Raw genomic sequence first — 23111 nt, forward strand, 5'->3', positions numbered from 1 at the left:
CCTTTATTGGATTTGTGTGCAGAGAGAGTCAAAGTTAATAAGATTTTGTTTTGTTTTTTTTTTTTTTTTGGGTAAAGATGGGGAGATATGGAACGAGAGGGATAGGAATCGAGTTTTCTTTTTGTGCGGGTCGAGCGAATTAATTAAAGCTCATAAAAAATGGTCGAGTGCTAGGAATGCAATAAACTTAAGAGTTGTGGCAAGGGGCATGACACAGAGAGATGAGAGAGACAGAAAGAGAGAGACAAAAAAGAGCCACAAAACTATTGCCCAGTGTGGGTAAACGGCAAAAAAGTAGAGAAACACAAAGAGTTGGGTAGATGTTTGGGGTAGAAGGCGGGTACGAGTTGTGGCAAGTTCCACGAAGCACGCATCATTTAAACGTAAAATTATAGCAGGACTTTTATGCGGCAGGTTATAATTCACAGGACGTGCAAAATGCAATTGCAACCAACTGGACAGAGAGACACTGAAGAGGGGTACATGTCGGTGGTCGGTGGGGGTAGGCACCACCCCTCTGTGTGCATTGGGGTTAAAATTATCATTTTAATTGCACATTTCCGCGTATCCAGAGCAGAGGCGGCAAAGTCAAAGCAAAAGTAAATTATACTGCAGACTTTCAAAAACAACAATTTTTTATTGCCCTGCGTTTCATTTTATTTGCATTAATTTGCGGATGCAAGGAAAACAAAATTTGAGAACAATTTTGACAAATCGACTGGGCACATACCCTTTAAAAAGAATATAATAAGGAAAATAAATTTGCTTCCTTGATTGCGTAAAAGTCCTTAAGCCCTTATTATAGGATATTTCTTTTGGGATATTATTTTAAAGGATACAAACACAGAAAAGTGAAGCAAATTGATATATATATATATATATATATATATATATATATATATGAAGATAGAAGGAGAGATAAGGGTGCAAACAGATCAGAAGTTCTATACAAAGATAACTAGATGAACAGATAAAAAGGCAAGCAGATGAGAAGTTCTATACAATGATAGGTAGATAAACAGTTATATACATGTTTAGCTAGATCAAAGTCGGATCAGGATCATTATAACGCCACTGTTTATAGAGTGAAACGTGTTGCTGCTTGATGATTTCATTTAAATGTCTTTATTCTACCCCCTTTTGCTACGGGTACACGTTATACAAATAGATGAAAAAGTCATTTATATATATACATATCTGTCTATACATTTAAATTAAAAATTGTGCAAAAATTAAAAAGTCCCAATGCCGCCAAATGAAAACATGATAACGTGCAGAACGAGAGAGAGAGAGCGAGATAGCAAAAAAAGGGGCAGTAAAAGACAAAAACGCAAAAATATAAAAACGAACAAAAATATAAAAATAAAAGAGGATAAAAGGGCGAGGACACACAAAGTTGCCATCGAAATTTGGTCACGTGCCATGTTGAGTCAGACTCTCCGCCTGACTCTCTAAAGTTATTTACGTGCCTCGCACATTTTTTGGCGCTTAATTCATGTTGTTTGAGCAAAAGTTGCACCAAAAAAGCAAAAAACAAAACAAAAAAGCTCAACAACAACAACAACCACGACAAACAAACAAAATGAAGCTGACAGGATACTGCGGGTATTTTCAAGGGGGCTCTCTCAATGTCCTGACAACCTGCGCGACTTTAGTCCACTCTTCGTCCCTATCGTCTATCTATTTTGTTTGTTGTCCCGCCATTTGTTTGTTCATGAGGCAAAATTGCAGCATACTTTTTAGTAGAAGTCGCAAACGCGGCGTATACTTAATTTGTGGCTGGCAAACTGGTCACATCACGTAGAGTCTTTGGCCGCCGTTCCGCTAAATATGGCCACGCCTAATGACCAAGAAAAGCTACATACACACACACACACACACAAGAAGCTCTGTGAAAGTACATGACATTTTCTTTTGATACCCTACATTAATGAGCCAGAAAAATGTTGGATAAGTCATGGGATAACTCTGGAGACAAATTTAAAAAATATTCCATGTATACGTTTTTTATATCGGCCATCTCTGAGGACAACTTAATTTATAAATAGCAAACGAAGGAATTTTAAAATAAAATATGATATTCAAATAAATAAAATGGGTGGAGGAATTCATTCAAAGTTAAATAAGAGACCTTTTTAATATGTTAAGCACATTTCTAAAAATTTCAATATTTTTTACATTATGAGAAAATTATTATTTTCATTTCATTTTTAAAATCATTTATTAATTAAACAATTTTCTAATTAAAAATGTCTTTCATCTTAAAGTTCATAGTAGAAACTAAGCAAAAGTCTTATATTGAGAATTTCAAATTAAGTTGCTTGATTACCTAACCCAAACTAACTAATGGAATGCCCCGCTTGACCATTAACTCATAAAAAAAAGAAGAGCGAGAAAAACAGGAAACCAAGAAAAAGTTGATGGAACAAACTGCCGACCTTTTGGGCCAAGTCACCAGGCGACATAAATAACACAAAAGAGGCAATGAAAGAGAGACAAGAATAGCTGGTTAAACGAGGCAAAGACTATAAGTTGTCTCTCTCACTCTCTCTCTCTGTGTGTTTCTCTCACTAGTTCTGTGCTTTCTCGTTTTTTGCATTAAATATAATGTTTTATCTAATTTTTTGTAATGTTGCCTGCGTGCTGAAGTGAGAAATATGAGCAAAGCACGTGGTCAGGCCAGGGCCAGAGCCCAAAAGAGTCAGGGATTGAGTCAGTGAGCACAGAGAAGAGGGCAGTCAACCTAAAGCTATCAATTTCTATTAGGCCAAGCTTGCTTTTGCTCCTCTATCATTCTCTCTACCCGTTCTGCTTGATGCCACTTTAAAATGCAGGCCAAGAATAAACGGCAACAGCAGAACAAAAAAGAAAGAAAATAGAGAAAAAAAATATATATGAAAAAAGAGAAAATTGTTGAACTAGTAGCAAAAATTGCTCTTAATTGGCGGCAGCCATTAAATGCAATTTATCAAAGAGACGACAGACAGATAGACCAGGCAACAGCAACAATAACAAGAAAAAGGACTATACAGTGTGAGCTCAGTGTGTGTGTGTGTGTGAGAGAGAGAGATAAATGTTGCAGGGGACAGACAGAGAGAGGGAGGGACAACAGTTGACAATTAATTTGACACAATTGCAAAGCAGAGCGACTACAGACACACAGAGCAAAGCAAACTGTGCCAACGCATCCTGGCCGAAAAGGTGTTCCAATTTGCTCTAGCCAATTCCTACCTACCTCAACTACCCTTCCCATCCCTTCCCGCTCCTGCCCTGCTCTGCCTCCTGCCCTGCTCCTCCTTCCCATTTGCCCTTTAAAACTGCCAGTGCAACTTTATAGTTGACATTGTGTAAATGTCGCTGACATTGTCGCTGCTGCTGCTTCTGCTGCTTTTGCTCTGGTTTCCCCCATTTGGCTGTTTGTATTTGTGTGTAATGAAGCAAACATGCCACATACATATGTGAAATGGACGCAAGGGTCGCAAGTCGAGTAATTGCCGTGAACATTAGGGTCCTAGTGGTCTAATGGCTAGGGCCATTCCATCTCACTCCAACCAGTCAGTTTCATCTGAAACTCTGTGGACACCAGAGGGCAAAGGTTTTCACCATGCATAATCATAAAAAAAGTACCAACCAAAAAAATGACATAAAATGTGTCACGTAGTGGGTAAAAACAAAAAATAACCCAAAGAAGATGTTGAAATAATATAACCTTGGCTAAAAGGTTACGCCCGGAAGTGGGTTAAGACAACATTTGAGATTTGAGTAAAGTTTCTTGGAACAAAAGTCAAGGCTCCAAACTTGCTAGCAAATTAATTAATTTCTAATCATTACATTGTGGCCCCCTTGCCAGTTGCCACTTGCCACCTGCCACCTGCCGTTTGCCTCTTTTCAACAAGAAAAGGCAAAATGTTAACATGGAAAATGTAAATTAACACAATAATTTTGTAGACCATTTAGAATCGATTAAAAGCCTTTTACTTGCTGCCAAGTTAGAGAGTTGGAGAGACTGCAGCTTGGCATTGCTATACATTGCTGATGTTGATGTTCTTGTTGTTGTTGTTGTTGTTGTTTGCCTGGTTTGCCACCGAGGCATTGCCACAAAAGCCGCCACCGCATGCCAGGCAAAGTGCAGTCACGCCCCTCTCATACTACTTACTCACTTGCGCTTGCATTAAGTGGCGGTTGGCAAAGTTGTCGACGTTGTGAAACTTAAACAATGCACAAGGATTCCAGATGCACACACATAAACACACACATTTCTGTGTATATACACATAGGGACCTGCTGCAACTCCTTCTGGCCAGGTGCATAAAACACGTAAGCTGCTTGTTGGTAACTCAGAAGCGGCTGGTAGCCAGTTACAGCAGGGATGAATTGAAGTGAAGAGAGCTCTGCCAGCTGGTCTTATGCCTTAAGGACATTAACCTAATCAACACTGAATGCATACACACCTACATACATATGTACAATATGTATATATAAAAGTCGAACTGTGTGCGCATGAAGTCGACTTCAGAGTGCTAAGAAAAGGGCGACACATGGCATTATTGTTTTGGGCATAGGATGCCTCTCATATTCTGAGGAATAGAATACTCTTTACTTTAAATTCCATGAATATAGATCATAAATACATCAAGTATGGCAATTTCTTTCAATTTTATTCCATTTCAGTTGATTTACATATTTGCCCTGATAAATATGCAACATTTTTTTATATGTTGTATATTTGCTGTTCAATATCTTTATGAATTTGCATAAAATAATATTATTATATTACAGACACACACACACAAGCAGAAAAAGAGTGAGAGAGAGGGAGAGATAGAGAGAGAGGGATAGAGAGAGAGACATGCAAATGCACATACCCACACACTGATGCAGAGTGCATTAAATTATTGTTGACATAATTAAAAAACAGTTGAAAAACAGAGAAAATAAGGGAAAGAACTGCACACTCGATGTCATTTGCATGTTTCAGTTCGGATTTTTTTTTTTTTTTGTTTTTGAGGGTGTATATGTGTGCGTATGTGTGTGTTGATCTAAGAGAAAATCGTCTGGTAATCAGGCTGTGTGACATAAAACGAACGAGCATGTAATTATGTCAGCGCTTGATTGCCCTGGCCATGCCCTCTAGGCCATGCCAATCCAATGTCATTTTGCATATTGATAAGGCAAATAATAAGTAGCAAAAAATAAAAACTCCCATAATTGTCATTTTTTTTTTCTTTTGCTGCATAAAAAATTGTTCATATAAAAATGATTGCAATAATTGGTAAAAATGCATTGATTTATGCACGATGAAATATAAAATAAATATCATTTTGTGCATACATAGATGAGCTGGATAAGTCGAACAGGCGCATATAGACAAAAAAAAAAGGTGGGCGTGGTGTGGTAACCTGATTTAAATGGCTGACAACAACTGTCAAGTCAATTGACAGTTGGCAAAAAAAAAAAAATTAACACCAATAAATTCCCTTATACAAATAGCCAATTTTTGCATTAAGTAAAAGCAAATTAAGTCAAACAGAAAGCTATTCTTTAATTATTCTGAAATATAGTGAGAGGTTTAAGTTTGTTGGGAAAAAAATTAGACTATTCGATGTATTTGGGATTAAAGACTTGAAAATTTATCCTTTTTTAATTTTTGGTAAAAAACAAACAGGAGGAGATGAGAGTATAGCCATCAAAATCTATTTTGTTTTCAGATGTTAGATGAGAAAATTTGTAAACAAAAATTTGATTTTAAAATCATCTAACTAAAATTTGATTTAAAACTTTAGTCAAGAGATAATACGAATTATAAACAAATCATAGTTCTGCCTATATTGTAACTAACTTTTCTAGACTTGCGACACTTATTTGTTTTGTCAATATAACATAATATTTGTCGAAATTTCATGAAAGATATAAGATAAAATAGAAAATTTAGCAGAATATTAACATGATCACAACATATGTATTTACGTGTCAACAAGGTTGTCTAAACAAATGTCTAACATTTTGTTTAAAAACATTTCTAGTTAGCAAAAAAAAATGACTTTCAATTAACAACATTATAAGCTTTAAACACATCTAAACTAGCAGGTAGTAACATGTTTAAGAAACACGACTAGCATTCTCCTTTCAAAACATTTCTCAATTATTCTGAAACTAATTCAAGAAAATTAAAAAAAAATCATATTTTTGAAGATTGACGTTAAGCCATTTTAAATTCAAGGTTTGACTGAGAATCCAGAATGTTGCATAAAGGGTACAAAAGTCGTAATCACAACTAAGAGAATATTGTGTATCACTACCAGAACTTGTAAAATAAATCATTGAAGCCTTATCCTATAGTTATTCTTATAGTCTCTCACATTTGCTTTTTGTTTTCATAACGTACACCATTCTGTGAGATTTCCTTTCGACAGAGTCTCACACTCAATATGTTGTAAGTGTGTAAACTTGCTTACCGCCTAATGAGCAAAATGGCAGCCAAACAAGTTTTTAGCCCAAAACTAACAATTTTATCAACTATCAAACAACAAGTACTCCCTTCTGTCGGCACTCTTTCCCTCACTGGCTATGGCTGCGCCCGCCCCCCCTTGAGACTGCTTAACAACACGGTAAGCAATTTATGCATCGCAACGTATGCAACACATTTGCAGCATGCCACAGAAAATGTGTTCTCGCCCTTAGTTGCCGCATGTCTTCAATGTATGGCCATGTGCCGCGCCCATAGCTACTTGAGTTGGGCTGTATCAGTATATGTGTTTTTGTGTGTGTAGGTAGGTGGGTGGGTGGCAGCTTCATTAAATTTACACGCACATCTTGAAGGGGGCGTGGCAGTAGCTGTAGAAGCAGCAGCAGCAGCAGCAGCCCGCTTCTTGTCGTCGTCATCGTCGTCGTCAGTTTTGTGCAATTTCCGGCGCAATCTTCATTTACAACTTAAGTTACAGCACAAACAACTACAACTGCATGTAAACAAACAAGACACACACACACTCATATGTGCCGTTCTTATAGGCAAAAAGCAGACTTTTAAGCTGTTGTGAAAACATTTTAGCGCCGAAGCCAAGGAAGGAGAAAGAGAGAGATAGGAGAAGCTAGATAGATGGAGTTTATCTGCCAGCTCCAAGTTCAGTTTGAGTTTCCTCTCCAGGATATGCCAGGCACAAAATTTATTAAGCGCATTGCATACTTTTGTGCGTTCACTTGAAAAATGACAACTTTAATTTAAGCTACAAAAGGCAACTGAGATGGGCGAGAGACAAAGAGAAAGAGAGGGAGAGCGGGATGCAGCCCAGCCCCGCCTTTGTATAACCAGAAAAGGGCTGGTTAGACAAAAGCCTCAAAATACACAGACAATGACAATGGGTGTTAGACAAAGACAGAGAAAGAGAGCGACTAGATATAGAGAAAGAGAGACAGTGAGACTTGGAGTTTGAGAGACATTGAGAGACGAAGCAGCTACCGAGTATTGTCTCTGCTTTTGTCAGCTAACCACAGACACAGGGCTTGCGTTTGCCTTCAGTTGACTCCATGAAGGAGACAAACACTGATAGAGGGAGGACAGAGCATGTGTGTGTGTGTGTGTGTGTGGGACGATGACTACGAAGGCGGAGGCATAGTCTCAGATGAATATTAATTACCATTTGAAAGCTTGTCATACACTTGTGTAAATTTATCAACAACAACGAGAATGCGAATGGAAGTGGAAGAAGGAGTTAAAACAGGAACGAGACTAGGCTTGAAAATAGCTTTGAATGCGCAAAAGGATTACAAAAGGATTTGCATGCATATAGGGTAAATGTTACCCAAAAGTGTACAGAGTAGTCGGCCCGAAGGAATCATGTCTACCTAATGCCTTTTCTTCTCCTCTTCTTACTCCTGCTCCTCCTCTTCTCTTTGATGATTTTACTGCTGAAATTTTCGGTCATTGCAAAATGTCATAAATAAATGCATGAGCCCATAGACAAAGAGAGTGCGAGTAAGAGAGCTTAGAAGGCAACCGTATGCCTCCTATATCCTTTGGAGAAAACCTTTAGAGAATGCAATTGTAATTGATACTCTCAGACTCTAAGAGAATTATTACTGAACAATGTTAAGGACCTACACAGTAGGTAGCCAGCAGCGGAGGTGTAAATTGAATTGCCATATGTAGGTGGCAAAGCTAAACCAGTTTGAACTTTACTTAACTAACAAGTTTAGAATGTATGCAATTGCACTTACTAATATAATATTGTTTTCCATTTTGCATTTTTCCAGGCACCACCTACACACAACCACAAAATATCAATGCCAAGTCAACAGCGGGACAGCAATTGAAGCAATCGAAGCCTGCCAAAAAATGGCTAACCAGCATATCAGAGCAATACCAAGAGCAAACGGAAGTATTTGGTCAACAGCATTTGAAACTGGACGGCCACACAGTTGACCATCATAGAGCTAAGGCCAACAAATTTAAAAAGTTTCATCCGAAAAATGCTGGCGGAAGTAAATCCAGTCCGTATCATCAAGCACATCGTGCTGTGCGGAGACGTCAGCGTCGCGAAACAGAAGAGGACGATGGCAGAATTAGTAGTTCCACATCGACAGCAATTGCAACGACTGCGTTGCAGGTTACTAGTTCTAGTTCCAGTCCCCGGGCTAGTCCAGTCTATGTGAATAATTCAACATTATCAGCAGCTCCAAAGCTAATGGTAATACCGAAAAGAGCACGCTCCACATCCATTCATTTGGCTCCCGAGGATCTCAAGCCCAAGCCCAAAGAGCCAGTAATTATTATAGATGATGTGGAGGAGTTTGATAGTGGCACTGCCACAAGAGATCTCTTTCCACGCAAGAGTCGCGAAGACGATGTGGATGATGATGATGACACCGTAGAGGCGCCTAGAGTTCTGCCATTGCGCCCAGTGCCTCCTAATCCCTATGAGGCTGAGGAAATGTCTGTGGTCTATGCGGAACAGCATTCGGAAATAAGGCTGATGTGTGAAGTGGATTTGGATATAGCCACCAGCATGTGGTATAAGAATGGCCAGGTGAGTGTAGAGTGTAGAGGAATTCCTTTTCCATTTCTTTATTTTCTTTCTATCTGTGCTGTTTTTCAAGTGGAACTGTAGCTGTCAGAGCTGCCAACTTGTTTGCAGCATTTGACTTTAATTGCATTCTTAGCTGGTCCTTAGGTTCTTTTATTTTTCCCTTAGCCTTTCCTTTTTCTATTTATCCTATTTTCTTCTCTTCCTATGTGTGTGTGTATCTGTGTCCTTCATTTTTATTCTTTTCTCAGACGTCTCGAGTGCCAGTTTTCTTACATTTTTTGCTTTTCTTTCTTGTGTTCCTTTGGCTTTATTTGTCTGGCTTTTGTGTCCGCCTATTTGTCGCTTACTTGCCGCATTATGCAAATGGGATAATCGTTATTATTTGATAGTTTCTCTGATGTCAAAAGCGTTTTTAAGAGTTCAGCTTGTTGCCCATTCCACCTTTGACCTAACCAACAGTCAATTCCCTTACTCATTCACATCTTTTTGCTTCTGCTTTTGGTTTTAATTTTTTTCTTCTCCCACTTCTAATTACGAGTTTTTTGCTATGCGTAGCAACAGAGCCACGCCTTCCATTCTCCATCTTCTTCGCCCGCCAACTTCCTGGCGCAACTCGTTGCACATTTTCATAACAAACATGATGCAAAAGTTAACTCTACCAACGAGCAAAAGTTATTGAGTTGTAATTGCAAACGCAAACAGAGCAGAGTAGAGTAGAGTAGAGTAAAGGAGCCTGAAGAGGAAGTAAAGGAGTGTGCAAAAACTGTAGTCTACCTTTTGGCGTAATGCAATTATAACACACAGCTTTTTGTGGAGTGTTGAAAGTGTTTTGCTATTGTGTGTTTGCGGCATTAGACGGGAACGGGAAGTTGTTTAACATTTGCAAAAACTTTTTCATTGAGAGCGGCAACTAGAGTATGTTAAAATTACAAAATTCATTTCAACACCAATATCGATTTAAAGTAGATCTTTTAATCTGTTTACTGGTGTTGTCTTTGAACATAATACTATATAATTTAACGAACAAGTTAATGAAAGATATAACGTTAATTTACTAATTCCAGCTCTTCTTTTTGTATTTTTAATAAAAGAGATGAAATAAGAGCGGTTATTAATAAAAAAATGTAGTATCATATACAAATCTTTTTCGAATCCTATCTCCAATTAAAATACGACTTCTATTGGTGACTTATTTATGACCCCATCTTTTCATCAGTTTCCATTCTTTTTAGAACCATATTCATTATAATTTACGTTTTGGTTTTTGTACTTTATCTAAATCATTTTTGATCATATGGAAGAGTAATATTTGAGTCTTCATTTAATCAATTATAAAAATATTTTCTTTTGTCAATCGACAAGAGGGCTCTAAATTGACATATCAAAGATTTCTGGTTTCTGATAAAACAGTCTTTCAAATGCGAAACGTCTTTTTAGTCGACAAAGAACTTAATTGATAAGTTGTTTTAGACATGGCACAAGCATTTTGTAGGAATTGTTGGCATTATTTGTAAGCTGTTAAAAATGAAGGTTAAATTTCATAATTTTATAGGCATAATGTGAGTGAACTTTTGTGGTTTTGAATAAGTGACTAAATTAACTTAAATAAATATTTAAATAGTTATAGTGGGCACTCCGCGGATTAGCAATAAAATAATTTAGTAATGAAACATTTGTAGAGCAACAACAAACTCCAACTACATTGTCTATTTGAGAGTTAGATGTTGGATATTTCACTAGCAGATGCTCATATTGCCAACTGTCTGTTATTTTTGCACTTGCTAGTATTGTTGTTGCGATTGTGTTATGCTCGCACTTGTTTTTCTGTAAATACAACAAGTTGGCAGGCCAAGTTGTTGATGGGCAAATAATAGTAACAAGTTGCAACAACGAGAATACCGGCAACACTTTGTATGTACGTGGCTAGAGAGCTGCATTTGGTTAGAGAGCAGTGGAGTAGGGAGAATTGTTTGTTGTTGTTACATATTGTGGCTTGGCATTCTGCACCTGCCTCGAAAAAGTGTTGCATACTTTGTGGGTAAACATTGTTAGAGTTCTTCTCATGGCTCTTGCTTTACCTCACCTGCTGCTGTCTCTGCTATAGCTGCTGCTGATGTTACACTTGTTGTTATTGCTATTTGTTCTTGCATTTCATATTAGATTCACTTCTGTAGTCAATTGAGAAAATCCAAAGCCAAAATTTGTCTGACATCAGATTGGAATTTGAGATTCCAGCAAACCAGACACACACACACACACACACACACATTTGGCTTTTCAATTTAAATGGAAAGGAGCGTAAAGTCTTTCCATGATATCTATGAAGTTTGATTTAGCTTTGATTTACCAAGAAATTTGTCACTAACAAAACAATCATAAAAACAAAATTATTATACGTATTTATATGCCCGACTTCATCTGGTGAGTGTCTTTATTTACTTCTCTCTCTCTCTCTCTATGGTTTTGCTGTGGCTTGTGGCATATGGCAAGTTAATGGTTTTATGGCTGACACTTTAAGGTCAACAGACTTTAAATTGCATCAAGTGAATAGCTGAACGCTAAGCCTCCATTAGTCAATTAGTAGGCAACAGGCAACAGTCAAGGGAGTTCACTGCAGCAGCAGCGGCAAAGACGGCGGCAGAATGCAACTAAATCACATCAAGCCAAGAAATTAATCACTCAGTCTCTGAAATCCCCAAATGAAAATGAGCAACACAATGCGGTGGCATAGAAGAGATAAAACTGGGGATGGAAATGGGGAGCACAAGTTGCTAACACGCCGCTTACTTTGTACCTTTGACAAGTTTATTAAGTTAGTTACAATGTCGAGAGCAATACCAGGGATGGGGCATGAAAATGGAGGATGGAGATAGTAGGGGGCTCCTACGATGGCAAATAAAATCAACACCATCTTTCGGTCTGCCATCGCAGCACATTTCCCCACGGTGCAATTGTATTAGTTGTGTTAAAACAAAAGCCAGCCATGTGAAAGAGCAAAAGAAGCGGATGAGCATGGTCGATGGCGCAGAGAGAGAGAGGGAGACCAAAAGAGAGGTGTGATGAGGTTGCTGAAGCCATGGATAGAGCTGGAGACGGAGGCTGACTGCAATTACAACAATGATGCGGCAACAATGTGAAAAAGCAATGTCTATCTGTGTGTGTGTGTGTGCGGCTAAAAGATAAATGTGTGAAGCAGCAGCATCAAGAAGGTAGATGTCGACTAAAGCTTTAGTCAACCGAAATTGCTATTCTCTTTTTTTCTCTAAGAAAATGTGAGGGATTCATAAATCTAACGAGATTAGAAAATAATACAAGTAAATTTCATACAAATATTATAAAATTTGTATGCCATATCAAATGAAGTTAAAAAACACCCATAAAAGTATGCTAAGAATCGGAATTCCACAAAAAAAAAAAACAAAAAATTGTAGAAGTCAAATTTATCACATTGCAAACTGTTAAACTTTCTTTTTACATTAAGATTAAGATTTAGATTTGTCTGGGGTATTTCCTTTATATTAGGTATATTTTTTTTGAATTGATAGAGCATATTGAAAATAAAGAGATTTAAATGTTTTAAACAAGTATTAATATAAATCTTTTTAAACAGAAGGTTTAAATTTTAAAGTTCGGCAACGTTTAAATTTCTTCATTTCTACATAAAATCTTCCAAAAGTTTAGAATCTCAAAGTATATTTTAAAAGTATTCTGATTCTAGCTTTCTTTTTAAGATTTGATCTTGGTTTTCACAAGTTAGATTTAGTTTCATGATTTGAAATGAATAAGAGTCAACATAAAATATGAGTACATATCGGGCAAATAGGGTAACCCGAAGTTGGTTTGTTTGGCGTGTTTGTTGGCCCCTAACAAATATATATTTTATCATTATCAGAAGCGCTCCACCTTCACCCAGAGCTCAGAAGATAATTCCAAGCCTGTTCACCCCAAACCCCATGCCCCGCTATATCGCTTGGCTTGGATAGAAGTCTCCACCCACTGCTCTCCCTCAAGTCTGATGGCAGTTGCAATTGCATTTGAGTCACTGTTGCTGTTGTTGTTGGACTTGTCGTTGGCGCTGACTTTTGTCTTGTGCGTTGTCTTCAGCAAAAGTCTGCTCGGTATCGTCGTGTAGTCTTTCCTTTTCTAACGTTCAGTGTGCCACACCAGTCTTGCCATTGCTTGCAACTGCGGCAATGACATGCGACAAGTGTTGCACTGACAGCTTGCAACATGAGCGACTTTTGTTGTACTTTCTAGAGCGTTGCACACAATGCATTAGAGTCCCAGAGCAGGCGAGGAGTTTATCCCAGTTCCTCCTTTTGCTACTTCTTGAACGAACAGTGAGTGAAGTGTATGTATATAGGTCTCTCTGTCTCCCACTCTCTCCCTGTGTGTGTGTGTGTGTGTGTGTGTGTACAAAGAATTTATTGTTGAAAATTATCAAGAGGCTAATATATTTGCCGAAAGCAATTTCAAGTTAGTAGCTTGGGGCCAACAGCTGAAGCAATGGCAAGCAGACGAAGACGAAAACGAAGAAGGAGTTGGCATGAAACGCAAAGGGGACAGGCAGCAGCGTATAATGTTTGCCGACAAGATTTTTGCAATTCCAAGCAAGTGAAAGATATAAGTAGCCATTTTTCTCACACAAAAAAACACAGAGATAGAATGAGAGAGACACTCTAGACTGGCATATAGAACGAAACGAATTGAAGCTAATTGCTTGCCAGCAAGGAAACGAAAAGATTTTGAAACATTCGATTTGAAAAATGAAATAAAAGACAAGTTCAATTATGCTAAACTAAAATGGAATATCACTCTGTGATAGATCGAGCACTCTATAACACATTAAACCCTATTTTAATGAAATTAAGATCCAAAAAATCCTTTTAAATAGTTCAAAATTTAGTCATAAATATTTAATATAAGCCGTGGATGCTGCATACCAAAATCTAATTGAATATTATCCATTCACGCGACTTCAATAATAATATTATTCATGCATAAATAAAATACAAGTGAAGGCAACAGGAAATAAAATGCAAAATTTAAATGTAATTAGAAAATTACATTATACATATATTATAGAACCGCCAACTTGTGTTAAATCGGTAACAAAACCAAATGATTATGCAAAGTTATGCAACAATTTATGCGAATTGATGCAACTGACCAATTGCTAGAACCAAAAATCCTGAAATAAAAAAAAATACATTACCACCATGAAAACAAAAGGCGTAAAATCATAATTACAGCAACTGCAGTAGAGATAGCCAGATAGTCATTTCTCTCCATGGCTCCAAACATTATAACAATGGGCAAGCAACAGCAGCAGCAACAGCAACAGCAGCAGCTGAAAGGCAGGCAATGAGTCCAAAACAATCGAGCGTGTAATCCGCTCGACGCTGTAAACAAGGATTTGCCATGCTCATTTAACGCTTTTGTCCAGCGACTAGCGGTGGCCAGTGGCCAGTAGCCAGCGGCCATGTTGCCAAACACGCAGAAATATATCACACACACAGCCTCATACTTACAGGTGCCAAAAAAAAAAAAGTTCCTACCTCAATCCCAACCAACCTTCAACTGACCAACCTCATCCTCTCTCTCTTTCTCTCTCTGTTTCTGTGTATGTTACGGCCTCATAAATTTCCAAATGAATGCCCCGTTGCACAATCAAAAGCCTGAAAGCGAATCCAGCCCTGGTAAATCCAGTTGCCAGCTTGGCCGGTTTTGCCATTTGCCAGTTTGGTTAATAAATTTTCAACGCAAATGGCAATTGCGCGACGACGACGACGACGCCGATGACGGCGACGGAAGTTTGCCAGCAACTACAACAACAAAAAAGTAGAGTATACAAAAAAAAAAATGGAGACCAGCAAAAACCTCAAAATGTGCATATACGCATAAATATTTGCACTGCATTTGAAAAATTTATAACAAACAAACAAAAAAAAAAGAAAGAAAATCATAACTAAACAACAACAACAATATGCAATAACAAAAATTGCCAAATATGCACGCAAATGTACGCAACGGAAACGGAAGTTCACTGCATACAAAAATATACATATAAATACATATTTTCATAGATTTTTCACTGGATTTTCCCCTACTCCTCTTCCTTCTCTTGCACTCTTTTGAAATTGGTTTGGCTTGGTTCGTCGCCAACATCACAAACAGCAGCAGGGAGAGAGAGACTCAGCATTCAGCGCATTATAGAAAATTTATCATAGTCGTTAGAAAACAGGAGTCGAGAACCAAAAAAAACAAATACTAACACACACCAAAACAAGAAAAACTAACTAACCAGAATGAAATGGCAAAACATAGAGAGCGAGGCTGAGAGTGTATTGCATACTTTTTGGGGTCATATTTTCCTGCTGGTTGCACAAAGCCGCAGCTTAGCGCATTTTGACCGCCAGATAGCTTTGAATATGCATATCCATTTCCTCACCCTCATTTTTGAAAGCAGATGAATTGAAAATGGAAACCAGAGATTAAGCCACGAATCTATCCATACTCACAATAAGACTGGAGAAGCTTTGGATAACTTGGGTTTCAAAAATGCTCAACGCTAATTGAGCCAGAAAACTAAATACTATTCAATTTATACGGTTTTTTGAGGCACCTAAATATAGCAGATATTTGAATATGCAAGGCTAGTGTCTTTGGTTTTCATTACGAACATATTTTTGGAGTATTCAATAAATTCGCAATGGGAACTTAGTACTTAGTACAAATGGTAATCCTACTATTAAATTTTATTTTATATCATTAGTTTTTTTTGTAACTTTCAAACAATCTACAATTGACTGAAAATATCCATACTAATAGCTACTTACTTTTCACTTCATTTATTAGCTTGTCACTTTCTTTTGTTGTTTAAGTTTGGTAAATTTGAAAGGAATTAAATCTTGCTATATTAGATATAAAATTAATATGATAGTAATTAATCTACAAGTAAAGACCCGAAGATCTTTGAAGCCATTGGTTAAGAATAATGTTGAACGAGTTCCGTAAACAAAAGTCAACTCTCCATAGAAAAATAATGATAATAATAATAATAATCTCAGTTTATAAAGAATGAATTATAATTCATTGTAATTATCAGTACAGAAGATTTGCACTTTAAATGCATATTAGATTTAGTGTCAATATAAAACGAAGACAACTTCTTAATGACCTGAAAGTTTGAAATCAATAATTGATCGAGATCTCCTTTAAATATTGTTTTCTTTTGGTAGTTGCTTCCAAATCAGAAAAGTTTCCGTCATGCCCATTGCAATGGTAAGAGTATCGCTCAGTTTTGGCTTACGCAAATGACTGCACACATTTGCAGACTCCCACACACACACACACACACACTGATGATTCACTTTTATTTCACCTTAATCCAATACCCAAAAGTTAAGCTTGCCGCCTACAAATGCAATTAAAATTGTATTTCATTCAGTTGCCGGCCCCCGTCCGCCTTTTAGCCGTGACCATCGGTTCCTTTTGCCAACGATTTAATTGGCACTTAAATGCATTAAGCATGGGAAACATTTTATGTACAATATATTAATTGTAAGTAGATTTTTAATTTCATATTTTTATTATATGCAATTTTGCGTATTTTTCGCTGGGGGGCATTTGAATGGCCACATAAATTTTGCAGTCGACATTTTTAAGCCATGATCCGAATCAGTTACAACTATTGGCCAACAACAGTGTGTTTAAGCCATGCCAGTTCATTGTTGCCACATTATGCCAGTGGATAACCCAGTTAAGGAGCGGGGGGTGGGGGACTTGTAGGTGGGGCCTATCGCCTGGTGTTGGCCTCATTTAATTGTCATTATTATGTTTGTTTGAAGTGAAATACAATAAAATTGCATGCAGGCGGCAATGCGGCATGTTGCATGCTGCATTGGAAGCCCAAGTGTAAATAAATGCTGAGCGGATATTAAAACATTAAAAGCAATTGTTTCGCTTCACAGCGAAAAGACAATGCCTGGTCTAAAAATGCGAGGACAAAGAGTATAAATTTATGAGCATTTAATGCGATGCATTAAAAGTTTTTATCCAACGCCTAGACCCGCGTTTTTTTTTTTGAAGGCTTTTTTTGTTTTTGTTCGCTTTTGTTTTTTGCATAATTTTGCACATCTCAAAATGACATTAGAGTTTTGGAAAAAAGTTTTCATCTTTCGCTATCTTTTTGCAGGTGGTTCATGCCATGGATCGGACCGCCCGAGTCACCGACTATCGCTTCATCAAGGAGGCTAATGGTGCGCTAACCATCACCAATGTCATGCTCGAGGATGATGGCAAATGGCAATGTGAGGCAGAGAACACTCGTCGCTACACTGAGAATGCCCGACCAGTTAAGCTGGTTGTCCTGGGTGAGTACTAAAGAAAGAAGAGGGGAAAAAAGCCCTAGCTGAATAAAAGTTTAGACAAATATTAAAAAGGTCGTTACATTTGGCGAAATTAGCTGAGGACGAGCACGGAGGCAGGCAATGAGCCAAGGCAAATATTCCGCGCAAAAGTTTCCATTTCATCTGCAGGATAGGAGTAGAGACCAGAGTTAAGCGTAAAGTTAGCTTGGTCTTATGACTGTCATTAGCTGTAATGCGACAGGGAGACAACCAAGAGAGATGAAAGAAACTCATGTAAAAGTGATGGTAAAACTAGCTTTAAAGATCTTAGCTGACTTAAAACTAAAATGGGATTAAATCACGATAACAATGATCTAACAACTATGATGAAATATGGAAAAGAAAGGAAGATAAACATAGACGAAAGTTAGTTAATTGACAGCCGCAAATACCTCTGTTTCAAAAACCAACTAAATAGAAGACAAATAAATTTCTGAAACCAAGATTAATTAAACTTTTATGATCATTTTCTCAAAATATAAAAGATTCTATCAATAAAATGGTAAACAAGGCTTTAAAAATTTTAGAAATATTTATTAAATATTTAGCTCTAAATTGAAATATAGCAATAAAGGATACGGACAACTATAAAGTTTATCTTATTTTTAATTTATAATACCTTATATAAGTAGATTTTGTAGCAGTTGCAGTTATTTTAGAAATACAAATTTATCATTTACTTATTTTTTTTTACCCCTTTTGCTTACTTAATTTGCTTATTTAATTCCAAAATTAAAACCCTCTTTTCTCTTTATTAGATCGTCCCAAGCCGCCATATCTACTGATTGATTCACGTCGCTTGGATGCTGGCAATATATTTGTGCCCGTCAAGGAGAACTCGGAGCTGAATCTGGCCTGTGTGAGCGAAGGTGGAAATCCTAGACCCACTCTCACATGGGAGGTTTTACTCAGTCCAGGCGTGGATCGCCATGCCCAAAAAGTTTCAGCCGAAGTCCTGGAATTGGAGGAAATTAAAAGCAATGAGAAGGTAAGTAAGATTTGCTAAGATTTAGCACCCAAAAAGCAAATTGAGTGGCAAGCAAGCGAAACACAGAGAGATCGAGGATGACACTTTGACATCTTGTTTTGGGTGTGTAGGTGTGTGCGTGTGTGTATGTGGGTGACCACAAGGCTGTGCCAGCTGGACGACAAACACATTAAGTGTGGATAACAGCGACTCCTAAGCTCAAATAACGGTTCTTCCTTCCGGCTGGTTGAAGGAGCAAAGCATTCTCGAAGTTGAGACAAAAGCCTGCGGCTGTGATTAAGCCAAAATTTGTTTGTCTTGCACTCGAGCATAATGAAAAGCAGACAGTTTGGTCAAGGCGCTATATAAACTATCCCCCACCTATTCCCTATCCCCTATCCGATGCCCAACCACATACGTACCTGTCAAACACATCGAAGTTGTGCCCCCGTCTAACTCCATTTCCTTCTCGATGTGTGCGTTTGTCGTTTAGACAGTAAATGCCGCAAATTTGCGTGTTTGGTTGGACACATTGCTTCTATTCCCGAGCCCCTTTTGTCTCGCCCTCAAAGACCTGATGATTGATTGAAAACTGTGCCAACAAAAATTTGCATGTCAAGGCATCGGTTGAGTGGTCACAGTATAGCGACAAGCGGGAGGGGAGAGCTTTTGTATTTTTGGTGGCTCTAGTGCTGGTTAGCGGGGGTTATTGCCCTTCCGTTGGTTTTGGCTTTAATTTAAATTAATGATGTCGCTTGCTGATGATAACAGGCCTGACTAATTGGCCTGGGCCTGAGCCAATTCCTCCTTCTAGTTAGTACAATATATTTAAATGGCATTTTTTATCATTTCCCCCTCCACTCATTTCACTCTTCTCCCATTTCTATTTCGTTTGACAGGATAAAAATGGCTATAAAATCAACAGTGGAGCAAAAAGTGAGGCACGTCTATCGGCTGTTTATAGAGCCCATCACAATGCCCGAATTTTGTGCGTAATGGAACATCCCACGCTCAAGATACGACAAAATGCTTCACTTCTATTGGATGTTCAATGTAAGTACAACTAAAAGTATTAAAGAATTTTATCCTTTGAGTTTATTTGATCTTTTCTTTTTATTACGGAATACGATCTTTGAAAATTTACTACATATTATTAGGTCTCTTCACTATCTGGTCTAAACTTGCGCACTTTTATTTCACAACTTAGAGATTGTTAGGGTATAAAAGTGTAAAATATTTTCTGTTTAAGTCTAATATATCAGCTTTAAGTCTTAAGTAACGTATTGCTATAGGTAGAAAGTCCTGTGGAACCTTAAGATGGGTTTCAGCACATAAAACATTGCTCCAACAATTAGAAGTTTCTTTGTAAACATCTTGAATAGAAATTGGAAGGACATAAAGTTTCAAAATGGGTTCAAGACCACTAAAAAAGCATAAAAATCGTCCTTAGATAAAACTTTGCTGGATCTTTGTATAATTTTCTAATATTTAGGAAGTGTTAACTATAAAATCACAGGAAGTTGAGAACCCTCTAAGGATTGCAACCAATCGTTATAATGCGATACGAGTGACATTAGCTTAATATGTTTCTGCTTGCATGTTATGAGTTTCTTTTGACTTAACTTCATTTTCACATTCACTCACTAGGGCACTCATAATATTTAAATGTTGTGCAACAAAAAAAATATATATTTAAAAAAAAAAGAAAGAAAAATGCTGTAGCAGGAACTTTTTAATAAAAACCAAACACAGTGGAAATCGCACCTTGTTTAATTAACACACAGCGCAGCGAATGAAAACGAAAATGAAAATGAGAACAGGATAGAGACAGAGGAAAAGAGAGAAAGAGAGAGAGTTGCTTTTGGCTTTCGTTGGAGGCGGAAAAGGCCCGAGTGGGCGGGGCCAAGTAAAAGTGAAAACCAAAAAGCAAATGTTGATTAAAAAGTTAAATTGCTAAAGTTAACAACACACACACACTCCAACATGCAGAAAGAGTGAGAAAGGGCGAGAGAGAGCGAAAGGAAGCGATAATACAGCCCCAAGTAGATGGGATTGGAGAAAGGTCGAAAGGAAAAGGGGCACATGGACATGGGCATGGCACTTCACAGGTCGACGGGCAGCAGAGAAAAGATGAGGCAAAAAAACAACAAACATGGAAGGGAAAATTATTATGCACCTGCAACAGAACAAAGTCAACGCGTAATAAAAGAAAGCAAAGGTGAAATTATATAAATTGAAAGTGCAGCGAAAATAAGGGAAAACTGCAAAAGAAAACCAGGCAGGCAGAGAAAAACAGTGAGAAAAAGCGACAGGCCCGAACACAGACGACAGTTGAGTGGAATGCCAGCAGACGGAGAACATGAAGTGAAGTCGTTGAAATGTACGGCACGAAAGCCTTGATTAAGATTTTAATTAACTTATAATTTGGATGGAAATGGCAAGAGGGAAAATAAAAGTAAACGAGAAATATGCCAACACAAAATTCCCCAATAAAACTGCAAACACAAGACAAAAAAAAAAAGAATGAAAAAGAAATTATGATTATCATCAGTTCAGTTAGATTTACTTTATACATATAAAAGCAATTAAACTGCTCCTCATTGGAATTCACAACAGTCAGCATTTTGGTCAGATTATTATATAGGCAGACTGACAGCTTCTTCTTGTTCTCATAAAATAAGCCATTAAAAGTGATAATAATTACTTCATTTAAGGTAAACCTATATCAGATTTTAGCTTTATGGCATAATTAGTACGATTTTTATACCTCTGCATGAAAGAAGAATTAACTTGAACAAACTAGTCTAAAGGGAAGAAAGCTTTTGCCTAGAAAATGAAGTATGTTATAATATTATATATCACAATTACTGTTTAAGAATAAACATCGGGTTCATCTGAAGCGGCTTCACCAAATCAGATGCACTAAAGAAAATATAATACAACTGCACTTTGGCACAAAACAACTAACCTAGCATATGACTAGAATTACTATCAGCCACACGCGTTGTGGGAAAACCCCTTGTAATTGTAAACTAACCCATCACGACGGCAGGATGTCAAGTGGCCGACGCCGTGCCCAAAATAATAATAATTTTTCAACCCCCGAATGCGTGGGTGTGAGTCGTACTAGAATAAGATCTCCTTAAGAACAATTGTTACCTACTAGAGCCTAAGATTTCCTATATAAACTCCGTACTTTAGTAAATAAAATCAGTTCATATTTTGAATTCAACGAATGAAGACTGGGTTATTTTCCTTCTCTCCGGGAATCCCTATTCAATTACACTTCTGATAATTTCTTAAAAAGATAGACAGTTAATACCCAAGGTTTCAAATGTCACAATAAGAATATTTTACAATGGTTTGAAATGTCACTCTAAGAACATTTTACAATATTTTCTTTAAGATATTTCATTGCTAGAGTTAATAAAGTTTTATTAAAGATTTCCACATTTATTGATTATATTTTCATAGTCATTTGGCCAAAACATGACAGGTTTTTTTTTGGGCCTATGGCTATCAATTAGTTTCGGAAGCCTGACTCAAATAGTTTTATACTGGTAGACAGAATTGTTGTTACCGTTTCTATGTTAACCAAACAAATGCAGTCATAAAGCCAAGTCATCATCATCATCCCTTCCTTGCCGCCTTAACATTTTCATCCCTCATCCATCAACCGCAACAGCAGCCAGAGGAATGGTAGAAGGGAAACCAAAAAAGCAAAGTCCTGTACATCAAAATCAATGCCCAGGACCAGGCGACAATTAGAAGGACTCGCACTAATTGGCAGTAACAAAGCCACACACACACACACAGAGAGACACACGTTAGCCAGGATTCCTGTTTGATCGGTTAAAGGGCAGAGAGTTCGGATCGGGTGGGGTTAGGGCAAAGAACAAAGTGCCACAGTTATTTGCTTTATTAATGCCCGTCAAGCCACATAATGCCATGACAAATGCACAAGGTAGACACACACACACACATACACACACACAAATACTCACAGATAGATGTAGAGGCCCAATGAAAATGATTGGAAAATATATAGAAAAGCTGTACAAGGGATTTGCATGGCTGAGTCCTGGCATGAAAATTGCAAAAACCGCAATAACAATAACAACTACAGCAACAACAATAACAACAACAATCAGCAGCAACCAGCAAAAGGCCTCAAACGCGACCCAACCGCAAAACGTTTTTACCCAACAAAAGCAGTAAAAAAAAAAAACACAAAAAGAAAGGAAAACCTGTGAGAATCATCAGCCTGATTCGTCCTTGTTTCTATGTTTGGGTATGTGTGTGTGTGTCTATATACATATAAATTAAAATGCACACACATGAGAGCATTTGCCCAGACAGTTTGAGGGGCATTGTAATTGTTGTTGCTTTGAATTTTTGCAATTTTCCATGCCCAGACAGTTGACAGACAAATCAAGGACAACCATTAGGTATGAGAATGAAGGCATAAACAACATCAAATGCAAAATGTTCAACAATTTAACATTTTTCAGCAGTTTAATTTTTGTGGGCGAACAATTTAAACAAAAGGGAAAAGACAATGCGATTAGTTAGACAGTCAACGACTTGCCAAATACTCTACACTTAAAGACAGGCAGAAAAGATAGTCTTAAGTAATTTTGAAAAAATTAAGTAAATAAAAACAATTCTAAACAAATTTTTTTGAAATACTCTTCAGTCAATAGACTATTT

General features: G+C 37.4%; 1 protein-coding gene across 1 annotated transcript in view; it reads left to right on the forward strand.

The window, feature by feature from the left end:
• The window catches only part of LOC6646114, a 172660-nt gene that overhangs the window by 116376 nt on the left and 33173 nt on the right, over positions 1–23111 (forward strand). Inside the window, exons 3-6 of the mRNA XM_002068722.4 lie at positions 8251–9023; positions 17221–17398; positions 18193–18422; positions 19301–19454. Coding sequence (XP_002068758.1) covers positions 8251–9023; positions 17221–17398; positions 18193–18422; positions 19301–19454 — 1335 coding nt within the window. The remainder of the gene's footprint in view (positions 1–8250; positions 9024–17220; positions 17399–18192; positions 18423–19300; positions 19455–23111) is intronic.

This window comes from Drosophila willistoni, assembly GCF_018902025.1.
Source record: "Drosophila willistoni isolate 14030-0811.24 chromosome 2L unlocalized genomic scaffold, UCI_dwil_1.1 Seg72.1, whole genome shotgun sequence".
Classification (NCBI taxonomy): Eukaryota; Metazoa; Arthropoda; class Insecta; order Diptera; family Drosophilidae; genus Drosophila; species Drosophila willistoni.